This window comes from Coregonus clupeaformis, chromosome 29 (assembly GCF_020615455.1).
Source record: "Coregonus clupeaformis isolate EN_2021a chromosome 29, ASM2061545v1, whole genome shotgun sequence".
NCBI lineage: Eukaryota > Metazoa > Chordata > Actinopteri > Salmoniformes > Salmonidae > Coregonus > Coregonus clupeaformis.
The window spans coordinates 3187724-3212767 of record NC_059220.1 but is presented as its reverse complement, the minus strand read 5'-3'; the positions used below and the strand labels follow the sequence as shown (position 1 = coordinate 3212767).

General features: G+C 44.4%; 2 protein-coding genes across 3 annotated transcripts; both read left to right on the top strand.

The window, feature by feature from the left end:
• Positions 1 to 13502: 13502 nt before the first annotated feature.
• Positions 13503 to 20078, top strand: lgals3a (lectin, galactoside binding soluble 3a). Of its 2 annotated transcripts, none has more exons than XM_041854549.2 (6): positions 13503 to 13571; positions 14018 to 14032; positions 14151 to 14894; positions 15380 to 15468; positions 18158 to 18332; positions 18793 to 20078. In XM_041854549.2, the coding sequence occupies exons 2-6, from the start codon at positions 14021 to 14023 to the stop codon at positions 18946 to 18948; spliced, it is 1176 nt and encodes a 391-aa protein (XP_041710483.1). In that variant the 5' UTR covers positions 13503 to 13571; positions 14018 to 14020; the 3' UTR covers positions 18949 to 20078. The 2 variants fall into 2 exon arrangements, with proteins under 2 accessions (XP_041710483.1, XP_041710482.1); XM_041854548.2 differs by having other exon boundaries at positions 13525 to 13657.
• A 645-nt stretch (positions 20079 to 20723) lies between these two features.
• LOC121544268 (synaptojanin-2-binding protein) lies at positions 20724 to 24798 on the top strand. The gene is made up of 4 exons (XM_041854180.2): positions 20724 to 21119; positions 22141 to 22277; positions 22612 to 22707; positions 22961 to 24798. The coding sequence occupies exons 1-4, from the start codon at positions 21053 to 21055 to the stop codon at positions 23111 to 23113; spliced, it is 453 nt and encodes a 150-aa protein (XP_041710114.1). The 5' UTR covers positions 20724 to 21052; the 3' UTR covers positions 23114 to 24798.
• Positions 24799 to 25044: the final 246 nt, after the last annotated feature.

Sequence of the window (25044 nt, the reverse complement as noted above, 5' to 3'; positions counted from 1 at the left end):
TGGGAAACGAACCCCTTACCAATCCTGATCTATAGTTGTACACCGATGGATGCTGCTATAGAGGAGAAGAAGGAACATAGCAGCATATGCAGTGGTACAGCAGCTTCCAGACCGTCACACGTGACCCTGGAATCAGACATCATCCCACAACCTGCCTCAGCCCAACTAGCCGAGATCATTGGTTTGACTCAAGCCCTGGAAAAGGCTGAAGGAAAGACTGTGAACATCTACACTGACTCAGCATATGCTCATGGAGCAGTCCATACAGATGGACCACAATGGGTCAGACGTAACTTCACCCACAACAGGAAACCTTCCGATCAAACACAAGGCACAAATGGAGAGACTGATAAAAGCAGTCTCACTACCTGAGCAGGTGGCCATCATGAAGTGCAAAGGACATCAGCAACTCAAGAACAAAGTCAGCGAGGGAAATGGCGCAGCTGACAAAGCAGCAAAAAGCTGGGGGCTACACTCCAAGACAGATGGTGCTGCAGACTCAACCAGCTAGAACAGAACTCACAGACCAACACATAAAGGAACTACAATTCACAGCGGCCCGTATGAGCACTCGGTATGGGGACAGATGGGAGCCACCAAAGGACCTGATGAACTTTGGAGATGCCATGATGGCAGGTTGGTGGCCCCAGCTAATCTCTGTCCCGAGCTGATACGTGAGGCTCATGGGCCCACCCATGAAGGGAAACTCAAAACTTTACAGAAGGTTTCCCATATTTGGTGGCACCCACACATTAAGGACATGACAGACTTGTTTTGTGATGAGTGCAGCATTTGTGGCAGCCACAACCCAAAGAAACCTTTCCAAACACCCATGGGTTCATACCCAGTACCTAATGCATGTTTTCAGGACATTAGCATAGATTACACTGACATGGGGGCTGATAATGTAACTAATGGGAAAAGGTACTTATTGGTAATGGTAGATCGATTCTCCAAATGGGTTGAGGCAATACCAACAGCACGTGAGGATGCTAGGGTCAGTTATTAAGTGGCTGCAGACTGAACTCATACCAAGGTATGAGGTTCCAAGACAAATTCGATCCGACAACGGGTCCCATTTCAGTAACCAACACCTGAGACAGGTGGAGGAGAGGTTCGGCATTGTGCACAAGTTTGGGTCTGTGTACCGGCCGCAATCTCAGGGGCCTCGTTGAACGCGCCAATCAAACTTTGAAGGCTAAGATAGCCAAGGTATGTGCAGGTTCAAAGTTGACGTGGGTTGAAGCTCTGCCCCTGGCGTTGATGGCCATGAGAGCCTCTCCAGGAGCAGGCACCCATCTCTCTCCACATGAGATTATGACTGGTAGAGTCATGCCTGGTCCACCAAGGAGGGAGGTCATATGCCCGCCCTTGATGTACAACAAATTGTAATGTCTGAATATGTGAGAAAACTAACGGAGCTCTCTGCAGCTCTCTCCAAACAGATTCACAAGGTCCAAGAGGGGGAGCTGACGGGAGATCCGGCGCTGCTGAAGGTAAAAGTTGGCGACTGGGTAAGGATCAAGGTTCACAAGAGAAAGTGGCAAGATCCCAGGTGGACTGGACCGTACTGAAGTGAAGGAGGTTACTTCACACTCAGTCCAGGTCAAAGGTAAATCGGGCGCACCCCTTGGCACCACTTGACACATTGTACACCAGCACCAACTCCTTCCAGAACCCTGACTGAAGTCAGAAGTGATTTAATCACATTAAATTCGGATCAAATTCTTGACACCAACACTATCTGAATATGTGGAGGAGACTCCCATCTTCAGATACTGGAGGGGAAAAAACAGAGGAGGGACAGACCACCATGGGAGAGACTGGGGTGCTCTGCTCCACTCCTTGTTTTGCTGATTGTAACTATTGGGGTTACTCTAGGAATCATACTCTGGTCAGTACAGCACATGACACAGACACCCATTACACCCACTAGTAAACCTAACGACACATTCAATGCCACAACCATACGTCCGACCAACCTGCACTCCGACACATTGAGCCCAGATCAGAATGTAAGCCACAGCCACCACGTAAATAAACGACAAGTTGTCTCTAACACCCCTTTCCTGTGGGCCCAGACAATTGTATAGAAGCACCACATTATGTATACCCTTTAATGTTACCACTACTGCGACAGTGCCGTGGGTAGACTTCAGAGAACTTACCTACTACTCGTGACTGGGACTGGTATATGACAGTGAGGGTCACCCATAGCGATTGGACTTGGACAAACTTGGTATGTGAGACTAATTATGACTGGTCCAGTTGCACCTCTACTACATTAGAAAACAATGGAGGAAACTCTTGACTTTGACAAAAAACTCTAAAGGACTCAAATTTACTATCTATCCTGGTATTGCATTAGGCTGCCAGGACTTTGGAGACTTGCTCCTTATGTAAGCTGTACCACTGCACCAGTCCATTGGAATGTTCGAATTTGTCATATTAATAACACAAAAGCACAGGCTATTAATGAAAATGGTAATAAGAATAATTCTATTATTTTACTTACCACTCCACCTACTTTGGATGATGCAATCCTGACCGCTACAGGTGTCTCCGGCCTTTCTAACAACTGGCTCTTGTTGACTGAGGAAGCGGCAAAGGTGACTCATCAGAGTTGTGTGGTTTGTATGGGGCACGGCCATTGCCTGCATTATCCCTGCCGCCATTACGCCAGAATGCTTCCTGTCTGTCATGAAACATGACAACCCTTCCGCCAATTGTACACTATGGGACGTAGTTCATCCCTTGGTTACTAAAGCAACTAAGAAACCAATTTTTTTCCTATCAGGTGGCTAGAGCTAACTTTACCTGTGTTAATCTCACGAAAGGTCTACCATTGTTGGGTATGGTACCTGTTGGATGGTGTCGGTTTATCTATACGCCTAATGCTGAGTTTAAACCTGTTTCCAGGGCTGATGTCTGGTGGTGGTGTGGGCGTTCATCTGTTTGATGGACTGCCTGGAAATGCCACAGGCACCTGTGCACTAGTCTCTCTTTTGCTACCAATTTCTGTGTATCCAACAGGTGTTCAGGAGCTGGTGACCCATGTGTCTGACTTAATTCCTACCAGGACCAGGCGCGCTGTGGGCCCTACTCATGGGGACCCAACCTACATTGATGCAATTGGGGTCCCTAGGGGGTACCAGATGAGTATAAATTGATTGACCAAGTAGCCGCAGGTTTTGAATCTTCATTTTGCTGGTGGTGCACAATTAATAAAAATGTTGACAGAATCAATTATGTCCATTTTAATGTTCAAAAATTAGGCAATTGGACACAACAAGGTTTTGAGGCGGTGCATGGCCAGTTGGCTGCGACCTCTCTCATGGCTTTCCAAAATCGTATTGCTGTCGACATGCTCCTGGCTGAAAAGGAGGAGTATGTGCTATGTTTGGTGAACAATGTTGTACCTTTATTCCCAACAATACAGCCACAGATGGCAGCTTGACTGTCGCCCTGGAAGGGTTATCGAACTCTTAATGGCAAAATGAAGAGCCACTCAGGGGTGGATACTTCAATGTGGGACTCTTGGATGGATGCGTTTGGTAAATATAAAACGCTTGTTTCTTCTATACTTGTATCCATCTCTGTTTTTGCTGCAATTCTAGTGCTTTGTGGATGCTGTTGCATTCCATGCATACGGACGCTGACAACCAGGATTATAACCACCGCTATTGATCCACATCCTGCAGATAACGGTCAGATGTTTCCTTTGCTTGCTATGTGACGATGCTGACCAAGGGATATCTGGATGATGAATAGCATTTAAGCTTTTGTCACGTCTCTTGTGAGACGTGAAGAGGGGGAATGTAAAACTTTATCCTCTGATAAAGTTTTCCCTATTTGCCAATTGCAGCATTTAAGCTTTTTGTCACGTCTCTTGTGAGACGTGAAGAGGGGGAATGTAAAACTTTATCTTCTGATAAAGTTTTCCCTATTTTGCCAAATTGCAGCATTTAAGCTTTATGTCACGTCTCTTGTGAGACGTGAAGAGGGGGAATGTAAAACTTTATCTTCTGATAAAGTTTTTCCCTATTTTGCCAATTACACTGTTAGCTTGTGTCACGTCTTAAGTTTTCCTTCTTTGACTGTTACTTGGTCACGTCTCTGGGGAGACGTGAAGAGAGGGATTTGTCGTAGTAAATATATTATGTTATAGCTTGGTCTGACTAAAATCTTGTGCATGACCCATCTTGTGTTGGGCCTTTGGATTTAATACAATGCACAAAGACTTCTATCTTGTCGGCCTTATCAGCAGGTGGCTATGGACAACACCCACGCCATAGGTCTCTCAGTTCTCCCAACTCACGAGTTATTGCTCTGAGGACATACACACACACACCCCACACACACACACACATACACACACACACACACACACACTCATCATTGTTAAACATACACACATACACACACACACACATACACACACATACACACACACACACATACACACACACACACACACACACACATACACACACGCACACACACACACACACACATCATCATTGTTAAGCACACACACACAAAACCCCCCTTCTCTTAGGCTGAACATCTGAAGACAGAGAACCCGACTCAGAGCCAATGCAATGGAAGTGACCTCGACCAACTCATCAGGACCAATCAGAAGATCAGAACTACTAGAATCAACCTACTTTATTTTATTGTATAAAATGTCAGCACACAATGTTTAGGGGCTCGCTCTCTCAGATATCTCCCTACGAGGTTGACGAACGGGTCCGTGCACGCTATTTACAGATATCTTTACCTCTGAATAAACTGCCTCATATTATACAATTATCCACCTTGTCCGAAAGTCTCTACTTGGTCTCCGTTCTCCAGTAAACTTGTGATCATCAACACCAGCTAGTTAGCTTGCTATACTCCACACCGTGACATGTTGAAGCACATCACAATGAGTTGGGTGGAACAACTGCATATTTGAAAGCATTTTACAAAAAAAATAAGCCCCTTTTGAATTAAAGAGGCGATTATACAGACAGACAATGTGGATATCAAACGGTTGCTACTTGAAAATAAGCCTTATCAAAATACATTGAGTGAGATGTTTCACCCCAGCTCATTAAAAACTTACCATTTTCCCTGAAGTGCAGACTAAATGTTTCTGTCTGGACCGGGGGAGGCAGTACAGAACACTATTTCGGTCGTCACTAGTTACAACAGCCACAAATGGCTAAATCTGATTTTAAACCTAACCCTAACCTTAACCACACTGCTAACCTTATGCCTAACTCTAACTCTAACCTTAAATTAACACCAAAAAGCAATTTTGTTTTAAACAATTTTGTTTTCATGAATTTTTACAATATAGCCAATAGTGACTTTGTGGCTGTGGTAACTAGTGACAACCAAGGATTTATATATACACATTTACATTTTACATTTTCGTCATTTAGCAGACGCTCTTATCCAGAGCGACTTACAAATTGGTGCATTCACCTTATGATAGCCAGTGGGACAACCACTTTACAATTTTCTTTTTTTTGTTCTTTTTTTTTTGTGTGGGGTAAGGGGCGGGGTAGAAGGATTACTTTATCCTATCCCAGGTATTCCTTAAAGAGGTGGGGTTTCAAGTGTCTCCGGAAGGTGGTGAGTGACTCCGCTGTCCTGGCGTCGTGAGGGAGCTTGTTCCACCATTGTGGTGCCAGAGCAGCGAACAGTTTTGACTGGGCTGAGCGGGAACTGTGCTTCCGTAGAGGTAGGGGAGCCAGCAGGCCAGAGGTGGATGAACGCAGTCCCTACACCCTCATTTGGGTGTAGGGACTGATCAGAGCCTGAAGGTACGGAGGTGCCGTTAACCTCACAGCTCCGTACACATGATGACTAACAGGGTGCTGACAGGGGACACTCCCCCACCATTGTAATTGTAAATATTTTGGAAGCTATAGAAATGCATTTATTAATGTATACATTTGTTTTTGCCACATTTATTCTATTACAGACACCTTAATGCATACTTTTAAATTATATTGTGTGAGCTAAACAGACCAAAAAAATTAAAATATGTAATATTGTTGTATGGTGGTATTATACATGTTGTATTGTAGATATGTAGTGGTGTAATAATGTAATATGATGCACTGTTTTATCTTTTGTTTTATGTGTGATGTAAGTGCCTTAATGTGTTTGGACCCCAGGAAGAGTAGCTGCTGCCTTGGCAGGAACTAATGGGGATCCATAATAAACCCCATGAAGAGTAGCTGTTGCCTTGGCAGGAACTAATGGGGATCCATAATAAACCCCAGGAAGAGTAGCTGTTGCCTTGGCAGGAACTAATGGGGATCCATAATAAACCCCAGGAAGAGTAGCTGCTGCCTTGGCAGGAACTAATGGGGCTCCATAATAAACCCCAGGAAGAGTAGCTGCTGCCTTGGCAGGAACTAATGGAGATCCATAATAAACCCCAGGAAGAGTAGCTGCTGCCTTGGCAGGAACTAATGGAGATCCATAATAAACCCCAGGAAGAGTAGCTGCTGCCTTGGCATGAACTAATGGGGATCCATAATAAACCCCAGGAAGAGAAGCTGTTGCCTTGGCAGGAACTAATGGGGATCCATAATAAACCCCAGGAAGAGTAGCTGTTGCCTTGGCAGGAACTAATGGGGATCCATAATAAACCCCAGGAAGAGTAGCTGCTGCCTTGGCAGGAACTAATGGGGATCCATAATAAACCCCAGGAAGAGTAGCTGCTGCCTTGGCAGGAACTAATGGGGATCCATAATAAACCCCAGGAAGAGTAGCTGCTGCCTTGGCAGGAACTAATGGGGATCCATAATAAACCCCAGGAAGAGTAGCTGCTGCCTTGGCGGGAACTAATGGGAATCCATAATAAACCCCAGGAAGAGTAGCTGCTGCCTTGGCAGGAACTAATGGGGATCCATAATAAACCCCAGGAAGAGTAGCTGCTGCCTTGGCAGGAACTAATGGAGATCCATAATAAACCCCAGGAAGAGTAGCTGCTGCCTTGGCAGGAACTAATTGGGATCCATAATAAACCCCAGGAAGAGTAGCTGCTGCCTTGGCAGGAACTAATGGGAATCCTTAATAAATACAAAATAAATAAATCCAATACATACCGGCGGTAACGGGAGTAAATTAAGATAGTTGCTCAGCGAAAGTCCATATTTGGTGAGTAACTCATGTATTTTAACATTATAACGCTTGCAGAGCTGTCTAACGGGAGTTTGAATCTGAGCTTCCTGTGCGTTAGAGGGGAGACACGTCATGCTCATCTGCAACATCTCTAAAGGCCAGCCACTGGGGCATTTTACCCACAGCTTTCTCCACCACTTCAAATCAAATCAAATCATATTGTATTTGTCACATACACGTGTTTAGCAGATGTGTAGCGAAATGCTTGTGCATCTAGCTCCGACAGTCCAGTAATATCTAACAATTTCACAACATATACCCAATACACACAAATCTAAGGAAGGAATAGAATTTAAGAATACATACACTACCGTTCAAAAGTTTGGGGTCACTTAGAAATGTCCTTGTTTTCCATGAAAACATACATGAAAATGAGTTTGAATAGGAAATATAGCAAAATGAATAGGAAATGTAGTCATTGACAAGGTTAGAAATAAGGATTTTTAATTGAAATAATAATTGTGTCCTTCAGACTTTGCTTTCGTCAAAGAATCCTCCATTTGCAGCAATTACAGCCTTGCAGACCTTTGGCATTCTAGTTGTCAATTTGTTGAGGTAATCTGAAGAGATTCCACCCCATGCTTCCTGAAGCACCTCCCACAAGTTGGATTGGCTTGATGGGCACTTCTTACGTACCATACGGTCAAGCTGTTCCCACAACAGCTCAATAGGGTTGAGATCTGGTGACTGTGCTGGCCACTCCATTATAGACAGAATACCAGCTGACTGCTTCTTCCCTAAATAATTATTGCATAGTTTGGAGCTGTGCTTTGGGTCATTGTCCTGTTGTAGGAGGAAATTGGCTCCAATCAAGCGCCGTCCACAGGGTATGGCATGGCGTTGCAAAATGCAAAATGGAGTGATAGCCTTCCTTCTTCAAGATCCCTTTTACCCTGTACAAATCTCCCACATTACCACCACCAAAGCACCCCCAGACCATCACATTTCCTCCACCATGCTTGACAGATGGCATCAAGCACTCCTTCAGCGTCTTTTCATTTGGTCTGCGTCTCACAAATGTTCTTCTTTGTGATCCGAACACCTCAAACTTTGATTCATCTGTCCATAACTCGTTTTTCCAATCTTCCTCTGTCCAGTGTCTGTGTTCTTTTGCCCATCTTAATCTTTTATTTTTATTGGCCAGTCTGAGATATGGCTTTTTCTTTGCAACTCTGCCTAGAAGGTCAGCATCCCGGAGTCGCCTCTTCACTGTTGACGTTGAGACTGGTGTTTTGCGGGTACTATTTAATGAAGCTGCCAGTTGAGGACCTGTGAGGCGTCTGTTTCTCAAACTAGACACTCTAATGTATTTGTCCTCTTGCTCAGTTGTGCACCGGGGACTCCCAATCCTCTTTCTATTCTGGTTAGAGCCAGTTTGCGCTGTTCTGTGAAGGGAGTAGTACACAGCGTTATACGAGATCTTCAGTTTCTTGGCAATTTCTCGCATGGAATAGCCTTCATTTCTCAGAACAAGAATAGACTGATGAGTTTCAGAAGAAAGTTATTTGTTTCTGGCCATTTTGAGCCTGTAATCAAACCCACAATTGCTGATGCTCCAGATACTCAACTCGTCTCAAGAAGGCCCGTTTTATTGCTTCTTTAATCAGCAAAACAGTTTTCAGCTGTGCTAACATAATTGCAAAATGGTTTTCTAATTATCAATTTAGCCTTTTAAAATGATAAACTTGGATTAGCAAACACAACATGCCATTGGAACACAGGACTGATGGTTGCTGATAATGGGCCTCTGTACGCCTATGTACTGTAGATATTCCATTAAAATCTGCAGTTTCCAGCTACGATAGCCATTTACAACATTACCAATGTCTACACTGTATTTCTGATCAATTTGATGTTATTTTAATGGACAAATTGCTTTTCTTTCTAAAACAAGGACATTTCTAAGAAACCCCCAACTTTTGAACGGTAGTGTATATGGACAAGCAATGACAGAGTGGCATAGACTAAGATACAGTAGAATAGTATAGAATACAGTATATACATATGAGATTAGTAATGCAGGATATGTATACATTATTAAAGTGACTAGTGTTCCATTTCTTAAAGTGGCCATTGATTTCAATAGGCAGCAGCAGCCTCTAATGTGCTAGTGATGGCTATTTAACAGTCTGATGGCCTTGAGATAGAATCTGTTTTTCATTCTCTTGGTCCCAGCTTTGATGCACCTGTACTGACCTCGCTTTCTGGATGATAGCGGGGTGAACAGGCAGTGGCTCGGGTGGTTGATGTCCTTGATGATCTTTTTGGCCTTCCTGTGACATCGGGTGCTGTAGGTGCCCTGGAGGGCGGGTAGTTTGCCCCCGGTAATGCGTTCGGCAGACCGCACCACCCTCTGGAGAGCCCTGCGGTTGTGGGCGGTGCAGTTGCCGTACCAGGCGGTGATACAGCCCAACAGGATGCTCTCAATTGTGCATCTGTAAAAGTTTGTGAAGGTTTTAGGTTCCAAGCCAAATTTCTTCAGCCTCCTGAGGCTCTGTTGCGCCTTCTTCACACTGTCTGCGTGGGTGGACCATTTCAGTTTGTCAGTGATGTGTACACCAAGGAACATGAAGCTTTCCACCTTCTCCACTGCGGTCCCGTCGATGTGGATAGGGGGGTGCACCCTCTGCTGTTTCCTGAAGTCCACGATCATCTCCTTTGTTTTGTTGATGTTGAGTGAGAGGTTATTTTCCTGGCACCACACTCCCAGAGCCCTCACCTCCTCCCTGTAGGCTGTCTTGTCATTGTTGGTAATCAAGCCTACTACTGTTGTGTCATCTGCAGATTTGATGATTGAGTTGGAGGTGTGCTTGGCCACGCAGTCATGGGTGAACAGGGAGTACAGGAGGGGGCTGAGCACGCACCCTTGTGGGGCCCCAGTGTTGAGGATCAGCGAAGTGGAGATGTTGTTTCCTACCTTCACCACCTTGGGGGCGGCCCGTCAGGAAGTCCAGGACCCAGTTGCACAGGGCGGGGTTCAGACCCAGGGCCTCGATCTTAATGATGAGCTTGGAGGTTTTCAATGGATTCACTAAATCGGGCGTACATAATCTCAGAAAATGTAGGCTACTTCTACCAGATACAAAGGGGGAATTAAAAACAGTAGCCAAAATTTCCCACATCGACATTTGGAAAAAAGTCCATTCTTAATTTCCACCACCAACCGGTTCAAGCTCCAAGCTCCATCTCCGCTTCCGCCATTTTGACCACCTGACCTAAAAAATTTCAGAACAGTATGTTGTTGTTGTTGTTGTTCTTCCTCTTCTTCTTCTTTAATTTTGTATTGGCGGATCGCAACCAACTGAAAGGTGCGTACAGCACCACCTACTGTACTGGAGTGAGGCAGTCATCTATTTACCTAATCTAGCCCTGTTCTGGAGTGTGAATACATTACACTTTGTGACACAAAAGGGAAGGGAAAAAGGACAGAGAAAAGGGAAGAAAAATTGCCCAACCAACTAACCCTACACCCATTAAAACCTCACCACTATACCAACTAACCCTACACCCATTAAAACCTCACCACTATACCAACTAACCCTACACCCATTAAAACCTCACCACTATACCAACTAACCCTACACCCATTAAAACCTCACCACTATACCAACTAACCCTACACCCATTAAAACCTCACCACCATACCAACTAACCCTACACCCATTAAAACCTCACCACTATACCAACTAACCCTACACCCATTAAAACCTCACCACTATACCAACTAACCCTACACCCATTAAAACCTCACCACTATACCAACTAACCCTACACCCATTAAAACCTCACCACTATACCAACTAACCCTACACCCATTTAAACCTCACCACCATACCAACTAACCCTGGTTCGGGCTAGACCCCTTGGTTCCAGTGAAGGGAAATCTTAACGCTACATTCTAGACAATTCTGTGCTTCCAACTTTGTAGCAACAGTTTGGGAAAGGCCCTTTCCTGTTTCAGCATGACAATGCTACCATGCACAAAGTTCATACAGAAATGGTTTGTCGAGATCGGTGTGGAAGAACTTGAGTGGCCTGCACAGAGCCCTGACCTCAACCCCATCGAACACCTTTGGGATGAATTGGAACGCCGACTGCGAGCCAGGCCTAACCGCCCAACATCAGTGCCCGACCTCACTAATGCTCTTGTGGCTGAATGGAAGCAAGTCCCCCGCAGCAATGTTCCAACATCTAGTGGAAAGCCTTCCCAGAAGAGTGGAGGCTGTTATAGCAGCAAAGTGGAGACCAACATGATTTTGGAATTAGATGTTCGACGAGCAGGTGTCCACATACTTTTGGCCATGTAGTGTATGTGATAAAGTGAAAATCTGAGGGTCGCACCCGACCCTAACCCGCGAATATAGAACATGCCTGTAGGCTTCAGTAAGAGACTGCTGAAAGAGGTTCAGGATTTTTTTTGCCTGATACGTTTCTGCTTATAATTTCTGACATTTTGGTAGGGTATTTGTTAGTCAACTTGTCTATAATTAGACACATGCAGTTTTTTTTCTGCATTAAATGTTGCCCTTGAGGGCTAAATAAACCCTTGCTAACCAGAATAATGTCATAAATCAATAGAATGAACGCTTGAATCTAGTTGCCATGGTAAAGTTGGTTCTCTCTTTCCTCTTCCATCTCCGTTTCTTTCGCAGAGGAAAGACGTTTAGGGACCGGGGAGAAAATGCAATAGCAAAAAAAACGGGAAAGATTTTCTGTGCAAAATTTCCAAATGACATCAGTTCGACCGGTTGTAAGGAAATAGAAAGCTATGAAAACAACCCAATATGTTTCTGATAAGATTTCAGTTTGACTTGGATGCATATTTTATGTGGTTGAAATAATATCAGCTTTTATGACGTTGATAATGATAGCACCTCGACAGATGGTATCTAACTGTGCATTAGCATTCTCTCAAGAAGCTGAAAGAAAGAAATCATATTTCTCCACTCCTGTTCCCGAGTCAAAATGTAGCCAACATTTGGTGTATCATTTTACTGCAAGAAATGCTTCATTCTGCAGGAGTTCATATTAAGGCTATGTGTGAGGTTATATACCTACAGTCAGTGTCCAGATTTCAGTTTCCATTTAACCCATCTGAACAGTAGGAGGTAGTCTACAGTTCCCTTGATATGCCATAGGCCTATTTGAAGTCCCCATCTTGTCTGTCGCATTTGTAGTGCCTTATAATCATCACACATAACAAAGCAGGTACTGCTATCATCCTCTTTAACCACTTTCCCAAACATTACTTTTCTGGACCTCCCTTCTCTTTATTTTCAACTCTCCATTTCGCAGCTTTTCTCTTATTGAATTAAACTCCGACATCGCCCCTTTAGCGTCCGTGGATCGATATAAATTGTACAATAATTATACATTTTCTAAGGTATTGATTTCCCTTTATTCAACCTGCCCGCCACCCACCCGCCCTTCATCCACACAATATTTCATGACCCTAAACCCGCCCGCCCCGCGTGACTGCGCGTCCTGAGTCAATCCGCACATCACTATGGAACGCTGTCATTCAACACACCTTGTTAACTCATCTGCAGTAAAGTCTCGTACACCCAAGTACTTCTCTGCAGCTGCCACCACAACATCTATTTTCTGTGATGTAGGTTCTATTTCTGCGGTACAGTTGATAACCATGGCTATGAACACATGTTATTCCTATCACTCTCTATTGGCCACGGCTTACGCACACCGACTGCGTCATTGCGTTTTGGGTACACCAGAAGTACATTCATTTCCAATGGAACGCTGCGTTTGCCTTCCAGCACTGCGTTGCGGTAGGCGGTTGCAGTGCGTTCTGTGTGGCGCATACGTTGGTTTTATCGAACGTATGCGTCAAACTGTATGCGTCAACGGGTTGACAGAAATGGTAGCAGAAGGTAAATGTTGAACTTTTGTTGCACACATATCTAGATGATGCTGCATACTATTTTGCGCAATGACGCAGTCGGTGTGTTCACCCTGGACCCATGTACCTCTACTAGACTACTCTCTTCACAGCCTCAGCATACGACACCTTCTGTAGGCTACTACTCTTGATTTGGCAAACTCGACCTGCCTTTCTCTCACGGACACTTCTTGATCTCCAGCACACAAAACAGTATCCTGCCCCACACAAATTGAAAGTCTTTCTTTGGCATATTTTTCGCATCATGTCACACTGTACCAGTTGAGTTTTACTCATAGAAAGTTGAGGGATAAAAGGTAGATATACTTATTGTATTCATTTTTACTCCGCGGTAATCTTCAATTGCCGACTGGCTTCAATTCAAGAAAATGCATATGACTCTGGAACGCACCCATTTGGTTCCGCCCAATGTTTACGTCATATTCTAGGCGTGTGCAGAGTGCAGACTGCACTTCATTTCAGGAGTTTGGTACAGTATTTATAATCTCTCAACTGGGAACATTGTTATTGTATTTAACTTTAGAATTTGTTGAAAGACGTCCCTCTTTTGTCGAGGTAACGTTGAACAACCTAGCTACCATACTTTTAAACCATGTCTTGATTGTACTTTGATCGTTGAACATCATAAATATGTCTAATCAGCTAGCTAGCAAACTAGCTAGCTAGCTAGCTAATGTTTGCTAGCTATTTAGCTACGTAACTGTACATCAAGCCACTAGCCACACAGCTAGCTTCTAGCTTTCTGCATGTGTACAACACTAACCAGCCTGTAATCCAGTTAAATAAAAAGCTTATAGCTAGGTAGCTTGTGATAGCTAGCTAGCTAACTAGCTACTTCAGGCTGTTATAAGTCAAGTGATAGTTCTGAAGCTTACCATAGCCTAACAACTTTATTTTCCCCCCGTTACCTTTCAGGACATGGATTTCTCGGTGAGTTAGTAATTTTTTATCATTCAAGTTTATCATCAATGTATACCTTATTTAAGCTGGTTAATGTGTTGGTGAAGATCATGGTACCAATGAATCTCCCTGTTTTTCTGGCATGCAGCTGGCAGATGCCATAGCGGACAATGTCCCGGGCCAAGCTGAGAAAGCGAGTAACCCCAACCCAGCCGCCCCGCCGCCCACTAACCCAGGATGGCCTGGTGCAGCTCCTGGAGCCCCAACACAGCCCTCTGCTCCTGGGGGATTCCCTGGGGGCCCACAGTCTGGTCCAGGGGCCCCGGGGCAGTTCCCTGGAAGCCAAGGACCGTTCTCCTCTGGTCCTGGAGCACCAGGGCAGTATCCTGGAGCTCCCTCTGCCCCTGGTGGGTTCCCGCCCGGACCAGGGGTACCGGGACAATACCCAGCCGGGCCCGGAGCACCTGGGCAGTACCCAGCAGGACCCGGAGCACCTGGACAATACCCAGCAGGACCCGGAGCACCTGGACAGTTCCCTGGGCAGTTCCCCCCTGGTGGAGCCCCCGGTAATTTCCCTGGAGGCCCCATGCAGTACCCATCTGAACCCTTCCAGACTAGCCCTGGAGCACCCCCAGGACCCTACCCCAACGTGGCTTACCCAGGAGCCCAGCCTGGTGGGGGGATGTATGGGCCTGGAGGTCCAGGAGCTGCCTTCCCCCCTGCAGGAGGCACATTCCCTGGGTTCCCTGGCGGGGCCTTCCCCCCAATCCCCCCTGGATCATGGAGTGCTGGGGGTGGTGGAGTTTTCCCTCCCCAGCCCGGCCACCCTGGATCTTTCGGTCCAGGTCCCATGGGACCATACGGGGGACCAGCCGCTCCAGGAGTCATGTTGGTGAGTAAATGCATGATTTTAAAACACAACACGTTGCTGCTTGCTTGCTTCCTGGTGCACTTCTGTCCTAGTCTTCCCTGCAGCATCTCTGTACACGTGGTGTGGCTCTTTGGGGGGGTTTCTAGCCTCGTCTGACCATCCTGATCTCACGAGCTTACATTGAATGCAGTGATCAATATGGTGGATCAGGCTAGGGAGGTGCTGCAGGGCTGTAAAAATGGTGCTGATCTTCCAGAAACTGCAATAGCATTATATTGGCCTGAGGGGTACGTTTTAGTGTCGCTACTGACCACTCTGGACGTGGTAACTAATAATAATAATAATTGATTGGATTTATACGGTGCTTTTCCAGTGCAGTAATTGGGGTGAAGTACTGTGGTATCTCTAAATGTGCACTTTTACATTAGATATGTTGATAAGACACAAGTTTAGACCTGTTATTGTATTATTCCTGATCTGATGATGAAATGTAACGTCTGTTTCAGCCGGTGCCGTACGAACTGCCTCTCCATGCTGGCATCATGCCCAGGCTGTTGATCACCATAGTAGGGGAACCCATCGCTGGAGGAGACCGGTAGGTAGTCACACTTCTACACTAGAGTGCACCATCCATTCATCCATCCATCCATCCATTCATTCATTCATCCATTCATTCATTTATCCATTCATTCATTCATTTATCCATCCATCCATTCATTTATCCATTAATTCGCCCATTCATTCATTTATCCATCCATCCATTCATTTATACATCCATCCATTCAAATCAAATCAAATCAAATTTTATTGGTCACATGCGCCGAATACAACAGGTGCAGACATTACAGTGAAATGCTTACTTACAGCCCTTAACCAACAGTGCATTTATTTTAAACAAAAAAGTAAGAATAAAACAACAACAAAAAAGTGTTGAGAAAAAAAGAGCAGAAGTAAAATAAAGTGACAGTAGGGAGGCTATATATACAGTAAAATAAAGTGACAGTAGGGAGGCTATATATACAGGGGGTACCGTTGTAGAGTCAATGTGCGGGGGCACCGACTAGTTGAGGTAGTTGAGGTAATATGTACATGTGGGTAGAGTTAAAGTGACTATGCATAAATACTTAACAGAGTAGCAGCAGCGTAAAAAGGATGGGGTGGGGGGCAGTGCAAATAGTCCGGGTAGCCATGATTAGCTGTTCAGGAGTCTTATGGCTTGGGGGTAGAAGCTGTTGAGAAGTCTTTTGGACCTAGACTTGGCACTCGGTACCGCTTGCCGTCGCGGTAGCAGAGAGAACAGTCTATGACTAGGGTGGCTGGAGTCTTTGACAATTTTGAGGGCCTTCCTCTGACACCGCCTGGTATAGAGGTCCTGAATGGCAGGGAGCTTTGCCCCAGTGATGTACCGGGCCGACGCACTACCCTCTGTAGTGCCTTGCGGTCAGAGGCCAAGCAGTTGCCATACCAGGCGGTGATGCAACCAGTCAGGATGCTCTCGATGGTGCAGCTGTAGAATTTTTTGAATTTTTTTTCATTTATCCATTCATTCATTCATTCACCCATTCATTCACCCATTCATTCATATCCCTTATCTATAGTCAAAAGCATGGTCTTTATGTACACTACCGGTCAAAGGTTTTAGAACACCTACTCATTCAAGGGTTTTTCTTTATTTTTACTATTTTCTACATTATAGAATAATAGTGCAGACATCAAAACTATGAAATAACACATATGGAATCATGTAGTAACCAAAAAAGTGTTAAACAAATCAAAATATATTTTATATTTAGATTCTTCAAATAGCCACCCTTTGCCTTGATGACAGCTTTGCACACTCTTGGCATTCTCTCAACCAGCTTCACCTGGAATGCTTTTCCAACAGTCTTAAAGGAGTTACCACATATGCTGAGCACTTGTTGGCTGCTTTTCCTTCACTCTGCCATCTGACTCATCCCAAACCATCTCAATTGGGTTGAGGTCGGGGGATTGTGGAGGCCAGGTCATCTGATGCAGCGCTCCATCACTCTCCTCCTTGGTAAAATAGCCCTTACACAGCCTGGAGGTGTAGTGGGTCATTGTCCTGTTGAAAAACAAATGATAGTCTCACTAAGCCCAAACCAGATGGGATAGCTTATCGCTGCAGAATGCTGTGGTAGCCATGCTGGTTAAGTGTGCCTTGAATTCTAAGTAAATCACAGACAGTGTGACCAGCAAAGCACCCCCACACCATAACACCTCCTCCTCCATGCTTTACGGTGGGAAATACACATGCGGAGATCATCCGTTCACCCACACCGCGTCTCACAAAGACACAGAGGTTGGAATCAAAAATCTTCAATTTGGACTCCAGACCAAAGGACACATTTCCACCAGTCTAATGTCCATTGCTCGTGTTTCTTGGACCAAGCAAGTCTCTTCTTCTTCTTAGTGTCCTTTAGTAGTGGTTTCTTTGCAGCAATTCGACCATGAAGGCCTGATTCACACAGTCTCCTCTGAACAGTTGATGATGAGATGTGTCTGTTACTTGAACTCTGTGAAGCATTTATTTGGGCTGCAATTTCTCAGGCTGGTAATTCTAATGAACTGATCCTCTGCAGCAGAGGTAACTCTGGGTCTTCCTTTCCTGTGGCAGTCCTCATGAGAGCCAGTTTCATCATAGCGCTTGATGGTTTTTGCGACTGCACTTGAAGAAACTTTCTACGTTCGTGAAATTTTCCGTATTGACTGACCTTCATGTCTTAAGTAATGATGGACTGTCGTTTCTCTTTGCTTATTTGAGCTGTTCTTGCCATAATATGGACTTGGTCTTTTACCAAATCGGGCTATCTTCTGTATACCACCCCTACCTTGTCACAACACAACTGATTGGCTCAAACGCATTAATAAGGAAAGAAATTCCACAAATTAACTTTTAAGAAGGCACACCTGTTAATTGAAATGCATTCCAGGTGACTACCTCCATCAAGCTGGTTGAGAGAATGCCAAGAGTGTGCAAAGCTGTCATCAAGGCAAAGGGTGGCTATTTGAAGAATCTCAAATATATAAAATATATTTTAACACTTATTTTGGTTACTACATCATTCCATAGGTGTTATTGCATAGTTTTGATGTCTTCACTATTATTCTACATTGTAGAAAATAGTAAAAATAAAGAAAAACCCTTGAATGAGTAGGTGTTCTAAAACCTTTGACCGGTAGTGTATATCCATTCATAACCCTTATCTAAGGTCTTTATGTATATTGGTGATGATAAATGAAACAAAGTTTGTTTTTTATTTCAGGTTCCATGTCGACTTTCTAAAAGAGGAGGATGAGGAGGAGGATGAAGAGGTTGTGTTCCACCTCAACCCTCGTTTCTATGAACAACAGGTTGTCCGTAACTCCCACCTGGACGGTGGTTGGGGTCCAGAGGAGAGGGATGGAGGCTTTCCATTCGTTCAAGGACAACGTTTTGAGGTACAGTGTTGAGCAGGGTTGGGGTCCCCTGGTGTTATTAGGTACAGTATTGAGCAGGGTTGGGGTCCCCTGGTGTTATTGAGCAGGGTTGGGGTTCCCTGAGCAGGGTTGGGGTTCCCTGGTGTTTTTAGGTACAGTATTGAGCAGGGTTGGGGTCCCCTGGTGTTTTTAGGTACAGTATTGAGCAGGGTTGGGGTCCCCTGGTATTGTGTAATATGTGGGTAGAGAATATCAGAACTAATGAAAATAAATAGAGATATTACTTATAAAAATGATGTACTGTGACCTCAACTATAGATAATCAATTACCGGTACTGTAAATTATATTAATGACAATCTGTATTACCTTTTTCAGACAAAGATCAGTAACTATTAAAGATTGCACCTTTTTAAGCTCTTTATTATTATTATTTTTACACTATTTAGTTGCTGAGTTGTTGTTCTGACTGTCCCCCTGCAGCTGAAGATCCTAGTGGAAGAGGACTCATTTAAAGTAGCTGTGGATGGGAACCATTGTCTGGAGTATGAGCACAGAGCCGGAGGGTTTGAGGACGTCACCCTGCTACGTGTGGTGGGGGATGTCACTCTCTACAGCGTGGCCCCTAGCATGATCTAACACTCGAGAGAGAGACCACGGTTTGAGAGTCCCAAATGGCACCCTATTCCCTATGTAGTGCACTACTTTTAGACCAGAGCCCATAAAGCACCCTATTCCCTATGTGGGCCCTGGTCAATAGTAGTGCACTACATAGGGAATAGGGTGCCATTTGGGACGTGGTACAGTTCACTTCACCTGACTGACACTGGCTAATGATCTGGATGGGGAGTGCAGCTCATATACCTCTTTCCACACTATCGTGCTGACCCAAACCAAACTGTGCTAGCTCGGATAGTTACTTTTCACATTGTCCTTTTCAGCGTGGTTCCAGCAACTATGGTGGATGGGTAACCAGGCCAGCTCAGTACAGCTTGGTTTGGCTCGGTTTAGCTCAGTAGTATGAAAAGCACTACACAGCATGTCCTATAGGCTAATAGGTAAATAGGTTGTCTTTTATTTTTCATAAACCGATCTAATTCTGGGCACAGTCAAATGACTGTGTCACGTGTCGTGGTGATAATCTATACAAATGAGGGCAAGGAACTAGGCCACGTAACAGTATCAGAGATGGAAATATTTGCTTTTTAACTGCAGTTCTAGGGAAAGTAACCATATTTATTCTGCATGAAATGTCTAGGGCAAAGAGGGCGTGTCCTTAGCATTTCACAATGCTGTCATGATGGCAGCAAAGTAGGCTGCATTTTGTTTGTATGTCTGTTTACTGTCTATAATTACAGATGAGCCTTTCAGCGTTACGATGCATGTTGTGTGTAACCAGTGGACTGAACAGCCGTGTGGCTTTTGCTTTGAACCACTTTATTTTATTGCAAGGCTGAATGGACTTAGACTAGAATACAGAGGGATTGAAGAGGGCCTCTGTGTACTGTAGGCTGGCCTAGTGTTCATTTAGCTAGATCTTGCTCATATGTCATAACAAATGTGTTTGACATTTTTCAGTATTAATCCTCCAGGTCTCGCTGACTCCAAGGTTCATATGTTATTAAGAAGTCAAGATCTACAGCAAAAAAATGAAATGTAACTAGTAGCTAAATCAATGTATAACTTTGTAGATGTTACCAAAGACTTAAGGATTATTTTCAAATGGAAATTTTTTGTCAATAAAGAATAAAGAGAGCGGATACATTTTATGACTGGTTATCTGTAGCTCAGCTGGTAGAGCACGGCGCTTGTAACGCCAAGGTAGTGGGTTCGATCCCCGGGACCACCCATACACAAAAATAAAAATAAATGTATGCACGCATGACTGTAAGTCGCTTTGGATAAAAGCGTCTGCTAAATGGCATATTATTATTAATTATTATTATTATCAATGGTTTGTTCTACGGCAGTGGTTCTCAGCAGTCACACATTGCTCTGCTCATGTGCAACTGCCTGATCGGCTGTAGGGTGAAGTTGCCCCTGCCTAGACGCTGATCCTGGGTCCGTTTGCATTTTGACCCACTGATGGATTAGGGGGGTGGGGAAGCTGATCCTGTTGATCTGTACCAAGGGGAAACTTCACCCCCAGAGCGCTGATCATTATGCCTGCCGATTATGTTCTTATGAGCATTTATTAATAAGCAATACCCCCCTGTGGATAGGCCATGGGTGTAATCATTAGTCCAAGACGTTTTGCAATGGAAATCGTTAAACTCCAAATGGAAAACGTTTTGCAATGAAAACGAGAGTTTCTATTGGACAAATTCAGGTAGGTCCCTCCCCGTTTTGTCCATTTATGGTTCTGCTTGGTTCCTAGTGAATACACCCCAGATACTCCCCGGGTGGGAACCACTGGTTTGCAGAAGCTGTTTTTCATTTTCTTAGGAGTGGTGGCTACATAACTCACTTGTAAGCTTCACTCGCATTGCACTTTTGGAAACCTCTTGTTGCCTATTTGCAGTTGAACGATATAAACATTTCTGGGTGGTTCAGTCGAAGGTCATGATGAGTAGAGCAGTAGATTGAGGAACATTCTGGGAAGTGGAGTTGTAGTCCATCAGAGGGCAGCAAACGGCAGGAGGAGGCAGGCAGCAGAGACAGAACTCCTGCATGAGTTCACCTTCACATTTATACACTACCCCCAAAAACAACTATTTAGCTTGTCCTCCGGATTACTTACACCATGAACGGGTCAGCAAAGTATACTGCGCCTACCGTGCTGGATATACAGTTGAAAAGAGGACCACAAGGTAAGAAAATAGCTTTCAGTCCAACTCCCGAAAGCTAGCTAGCTTGCAAACTAATGGCCTGGCTAGCAAGATGGCTAGTTAGCTAACTGTTGCCGATAAGCTGTTGCTAGCTAGCTCCGCTGGCTGTCTTTATTCAACTATTGCCAACTTGGTAGCTAATCTGGTTATTGCAAATAGGCTCCAACTTGAACGCCACCGATATTGAATTTTCCACCTCTAGTTACTGAGCCAAATGAGAATCGAGCTAGCAACTAGCTAGCTAACTGATAGCCACTACTCATTCATTTTGTCGCAATAGCATTTCTCAGCTAATCAGAAGTGACAATCAAATCAGATCCCTGTAAAATAGTGTTAGCTACTACTCCTACCAACAATATTTTAGTCAGATTTTAGTTGTCAAATCTGAAATGTGTGTGCTTGAAACTGCAAGTCTTTGTCTCAGAACCAGTTGTTCTCTCAAGTTCTAGCTAGTCACTTCCAGTGAATACCCTTATGGTGATGTTGCCTCCATATCTCCCAAGAGTTGAGTTAAATTAGTTATTATGCAATGTTATTTTATGACATGACAAGAAGGCTGACTGCATGGAAGGGCATTCTATTATATTATTGTACCTTGTCCCACATAGATAACAACATTTCTAATCAGCAGACTTCTCCTTCAGTCCACCTGTCTCCAACATATAATACTTGGCTGCACTACCATAGTTACATAGCCTTCCTCATAGAATTAGAACACTTTATATTTCTCTATGGCCTTTCCCTCTTTGAAAATCCAGACAGTAAATCCGTAGGTTGTTTCACTTTCACTTGCTGTACCTTCTCTCTGCCTCTCTCTTTACTCTCTCTTTCTCCCCCTACCCTCTCTCGCTCACTGCCCCTCTCTCCCCCCTCTCTCTATCTCACACTGCCCCCCTCCCCCTCTGTACTACTATGGCTGACCCTGTAAAACAACACATTTCACTGCACCTATCCGGTGTATGTGACAATAAAACCTCTCTCCCCCTCCCTCCCTCCCTTCCAGGTCTGGGGTTTAACATAGTGGGAGGTCTGGATCAGCAGTATGTCCTGAATGACAGTGGGATCTACGTGGCTAAAATCAAAGAGAATGGAGCGGCAGCGCTGGATGGAAGATTACAAGAGGGAGACAAGATATTGACGGTAAAGATAAAGATGGACTTTCCAATTTTTTTGAGTTTGGGAAGCAGGTAACCTCGTCCCCACTAGCTCAATTGCTAGAGAACCGACCGGTGGACTAGATTGGGGAGCAGAGGGGTAAGAAGGGGGAATGTGATGTTTCAATCGATAAATCAATCAATTAGTCTATCTGGGAAATGTGTGTTATGCTTGAGGTTTTAGCCATCTACTGTAGAAGACACCAGCATTATCTCTGGAAGGGAGATCCTAAATTCACTTCTCATGGTACTGTCCACTTTAGACCTAGTACTTGATCATATGACATTGCTATGTATTAAGCTCTGTTTGTGTTACGTAGATAAATGGCCAAAAGCTGGAGAACCTGTCACACAGTGCTGCAGTGGAGCTCTTCAGATCAGCAGGAGAGGACGTGCAGCTTCGCGTGCAGCAGAGGGTGAGTGGGACGTCCACAGGCTCTTCTCACTCATCTGGGCCTTCTCAATCAACCAACATCTTAGGCAGGGTGGCGGTCCGTGTTCATTAGGGAAATTCTTTAGCAAAGCGTTTTGCAACTGAAAACAAAAAAATTAGCATTTTCAGATAGTACCTACCTTCCCGTTTCACATTTCATGCCTATTGTACACTCTCGGATATGTTGTAACATGTTGTTTTGTTGCCACTGATGAAGTGTCTCTCTGTCCCAACAGCCCACCATAGCTATGAATGGTCCCACCAGCTCCGGGCCTGATGGGGACTCTTCTGTCTCCTCCTTGGGAATACTGGTGGCTGTCCTGGGAGCTGCTGCAGCCATTACCTTCCTCTACATGCGCTTCCAGCCACAACTGAGGAGGCACTTTTAAACCTATGTAACTTTCTCCTCAAGGCATTTTTAAGAGCAAAACCTGGGACTGAAAACTTTGCTGAAGGCCAACCTTTTTATTTTATTTTTATTTTTTTGTTGGGGGGGCATTATCGTAGTTGCTTAACCCAAATGCTAAACTTTACTTTCTTGCCACAGGGATAACACCAATGAGCTAACTTTGTAATTGTAAAAAAAAAAAACATTAAATGAAAGGTGTGCGTATGGCATTCCCACTGCTGGGCTGAGCTGTGCTCCTCAGACAGAAGGACAGAAAGCGTGTTTATCCCAAAGATATCGTTGTCTGTCAGGATAGAGATTTATGTGTAGAGTTTCTAGGCAGAGGTTGAGCCTGACTCACTCAAGGGGCCTGCCTGCTCACCAGTTTCCTGTTCTCACAGGGTGTTATTGGAAACTGAAAGGCCATGTTGTGTTCAGTCACTCAGAGTAGCCTTTGTAACTGAATGGCTGATCCGTTGTTGGGGGAGGCAGTAGGCTATGAGAACTCACTGGCACACTGTATTTTGATTTGGCTAGTCCGTCTGTACAGATGCATATAAGCTATGTTTTGTTTTCATATTTCTTATGTTTGTTTAGTCCCCCCCCCTGTGGTAAAACCATCTCTATAACTGTACCAGAATCATCCCAGGTACAGTAGCTGTATATATGTGTGAAGGTAACATTTGGTCTCGTGGGGTTAAAGGTTGGGAGGTGGTTCAGACTAGTCACGCTGAGGCACATGGTGGACGTTCGATAATAGTTCGATCAGTGATGATGATGCGCTGTGAACGTAGTAGCCTGGTTCCAGATCTGTTCGCGCTCTCTCCATCGATGTCCCTGTCAAGAGCAAACCGTTTGGCGTGACAAGGAGTTGCCGTGACGGCACAAACCGACTGGCACCAGACCACTGTAAATCGGGCATCTCTTTAGAATGTGTGGCGATGACGGTTCACTGTCATGTTGTAAAGTACGAGAGATATGTTTATATCTGTATGGAGTATGTCACTAATGTGTGTCCCTGAAAGAGAAATGTTATTTTAAATGTTTCCGGGTTCACATTGAGGCTGGGAGTTATTGTTAATGTAATGAACATATTATTTTCTGTTAATCTAATCCAGGCGTGTGCATCACTTACACGGCAGTAGGCTAAATGTTTTACGGAAAGGGAAATCTATTGCTTAATCTACTTAGTTTGTTTGCAAAGAAAAACAAAATGATGGGACTTTCAAACAAATGTGACTTCAATCGGACAGCTTGGATGCTGTTTTAGTGTAAAGCCATGTGGAGCCATTCAGTTTATCCTAATAAAGGCCCGATGCTGCCACCTAGTGAATGTTTAGCATTCCTGCAGCTCATCCAATCACTGTAAAAGAGGGGTGGGACTAAATAGGTGTCAAAAGGGGTGCATATAAATCCTTATTTTGCCATAGGGAGCGTCCCAAATGGCACCCTATTCCCTATGTAGTGCACTATTTTTGACCAGAGCCCTATGCAGGGAAACAGGGTGCTACATGGGACTCAGTCGTGGTTGATGTTTAGCACTACATTCCATATTATCTGTCTCTGATTTGACTTTTGTATTATCTGTATATAGGTGTGTGTCGTCACCCTGCTGACTTGTATGAAGTAAAACAAGTACATATATTATCCTACGAATGCAAATAAAGAAGAGAGATCAGGACAGTAGCACTTAAAAGTAAAGTGTGTTTGATGATGTTCGGGCACCTGTTAAATTCACGTTGAATTTGCGTGCACTAGCATGAATCACTGTAATGTAAACTTAAAGACTGTTCAAGCGTCACCTTGGACACGAGCCTGGAGTCGGGACACCCAACTGGGTCCTAGCCAGCCGCTGAGTTGGAGCCAATGATATATATATATATACAGTGGGGAAAAAAAGTATTTAGTCAGCCACCAATTGTGCAAGTTCTC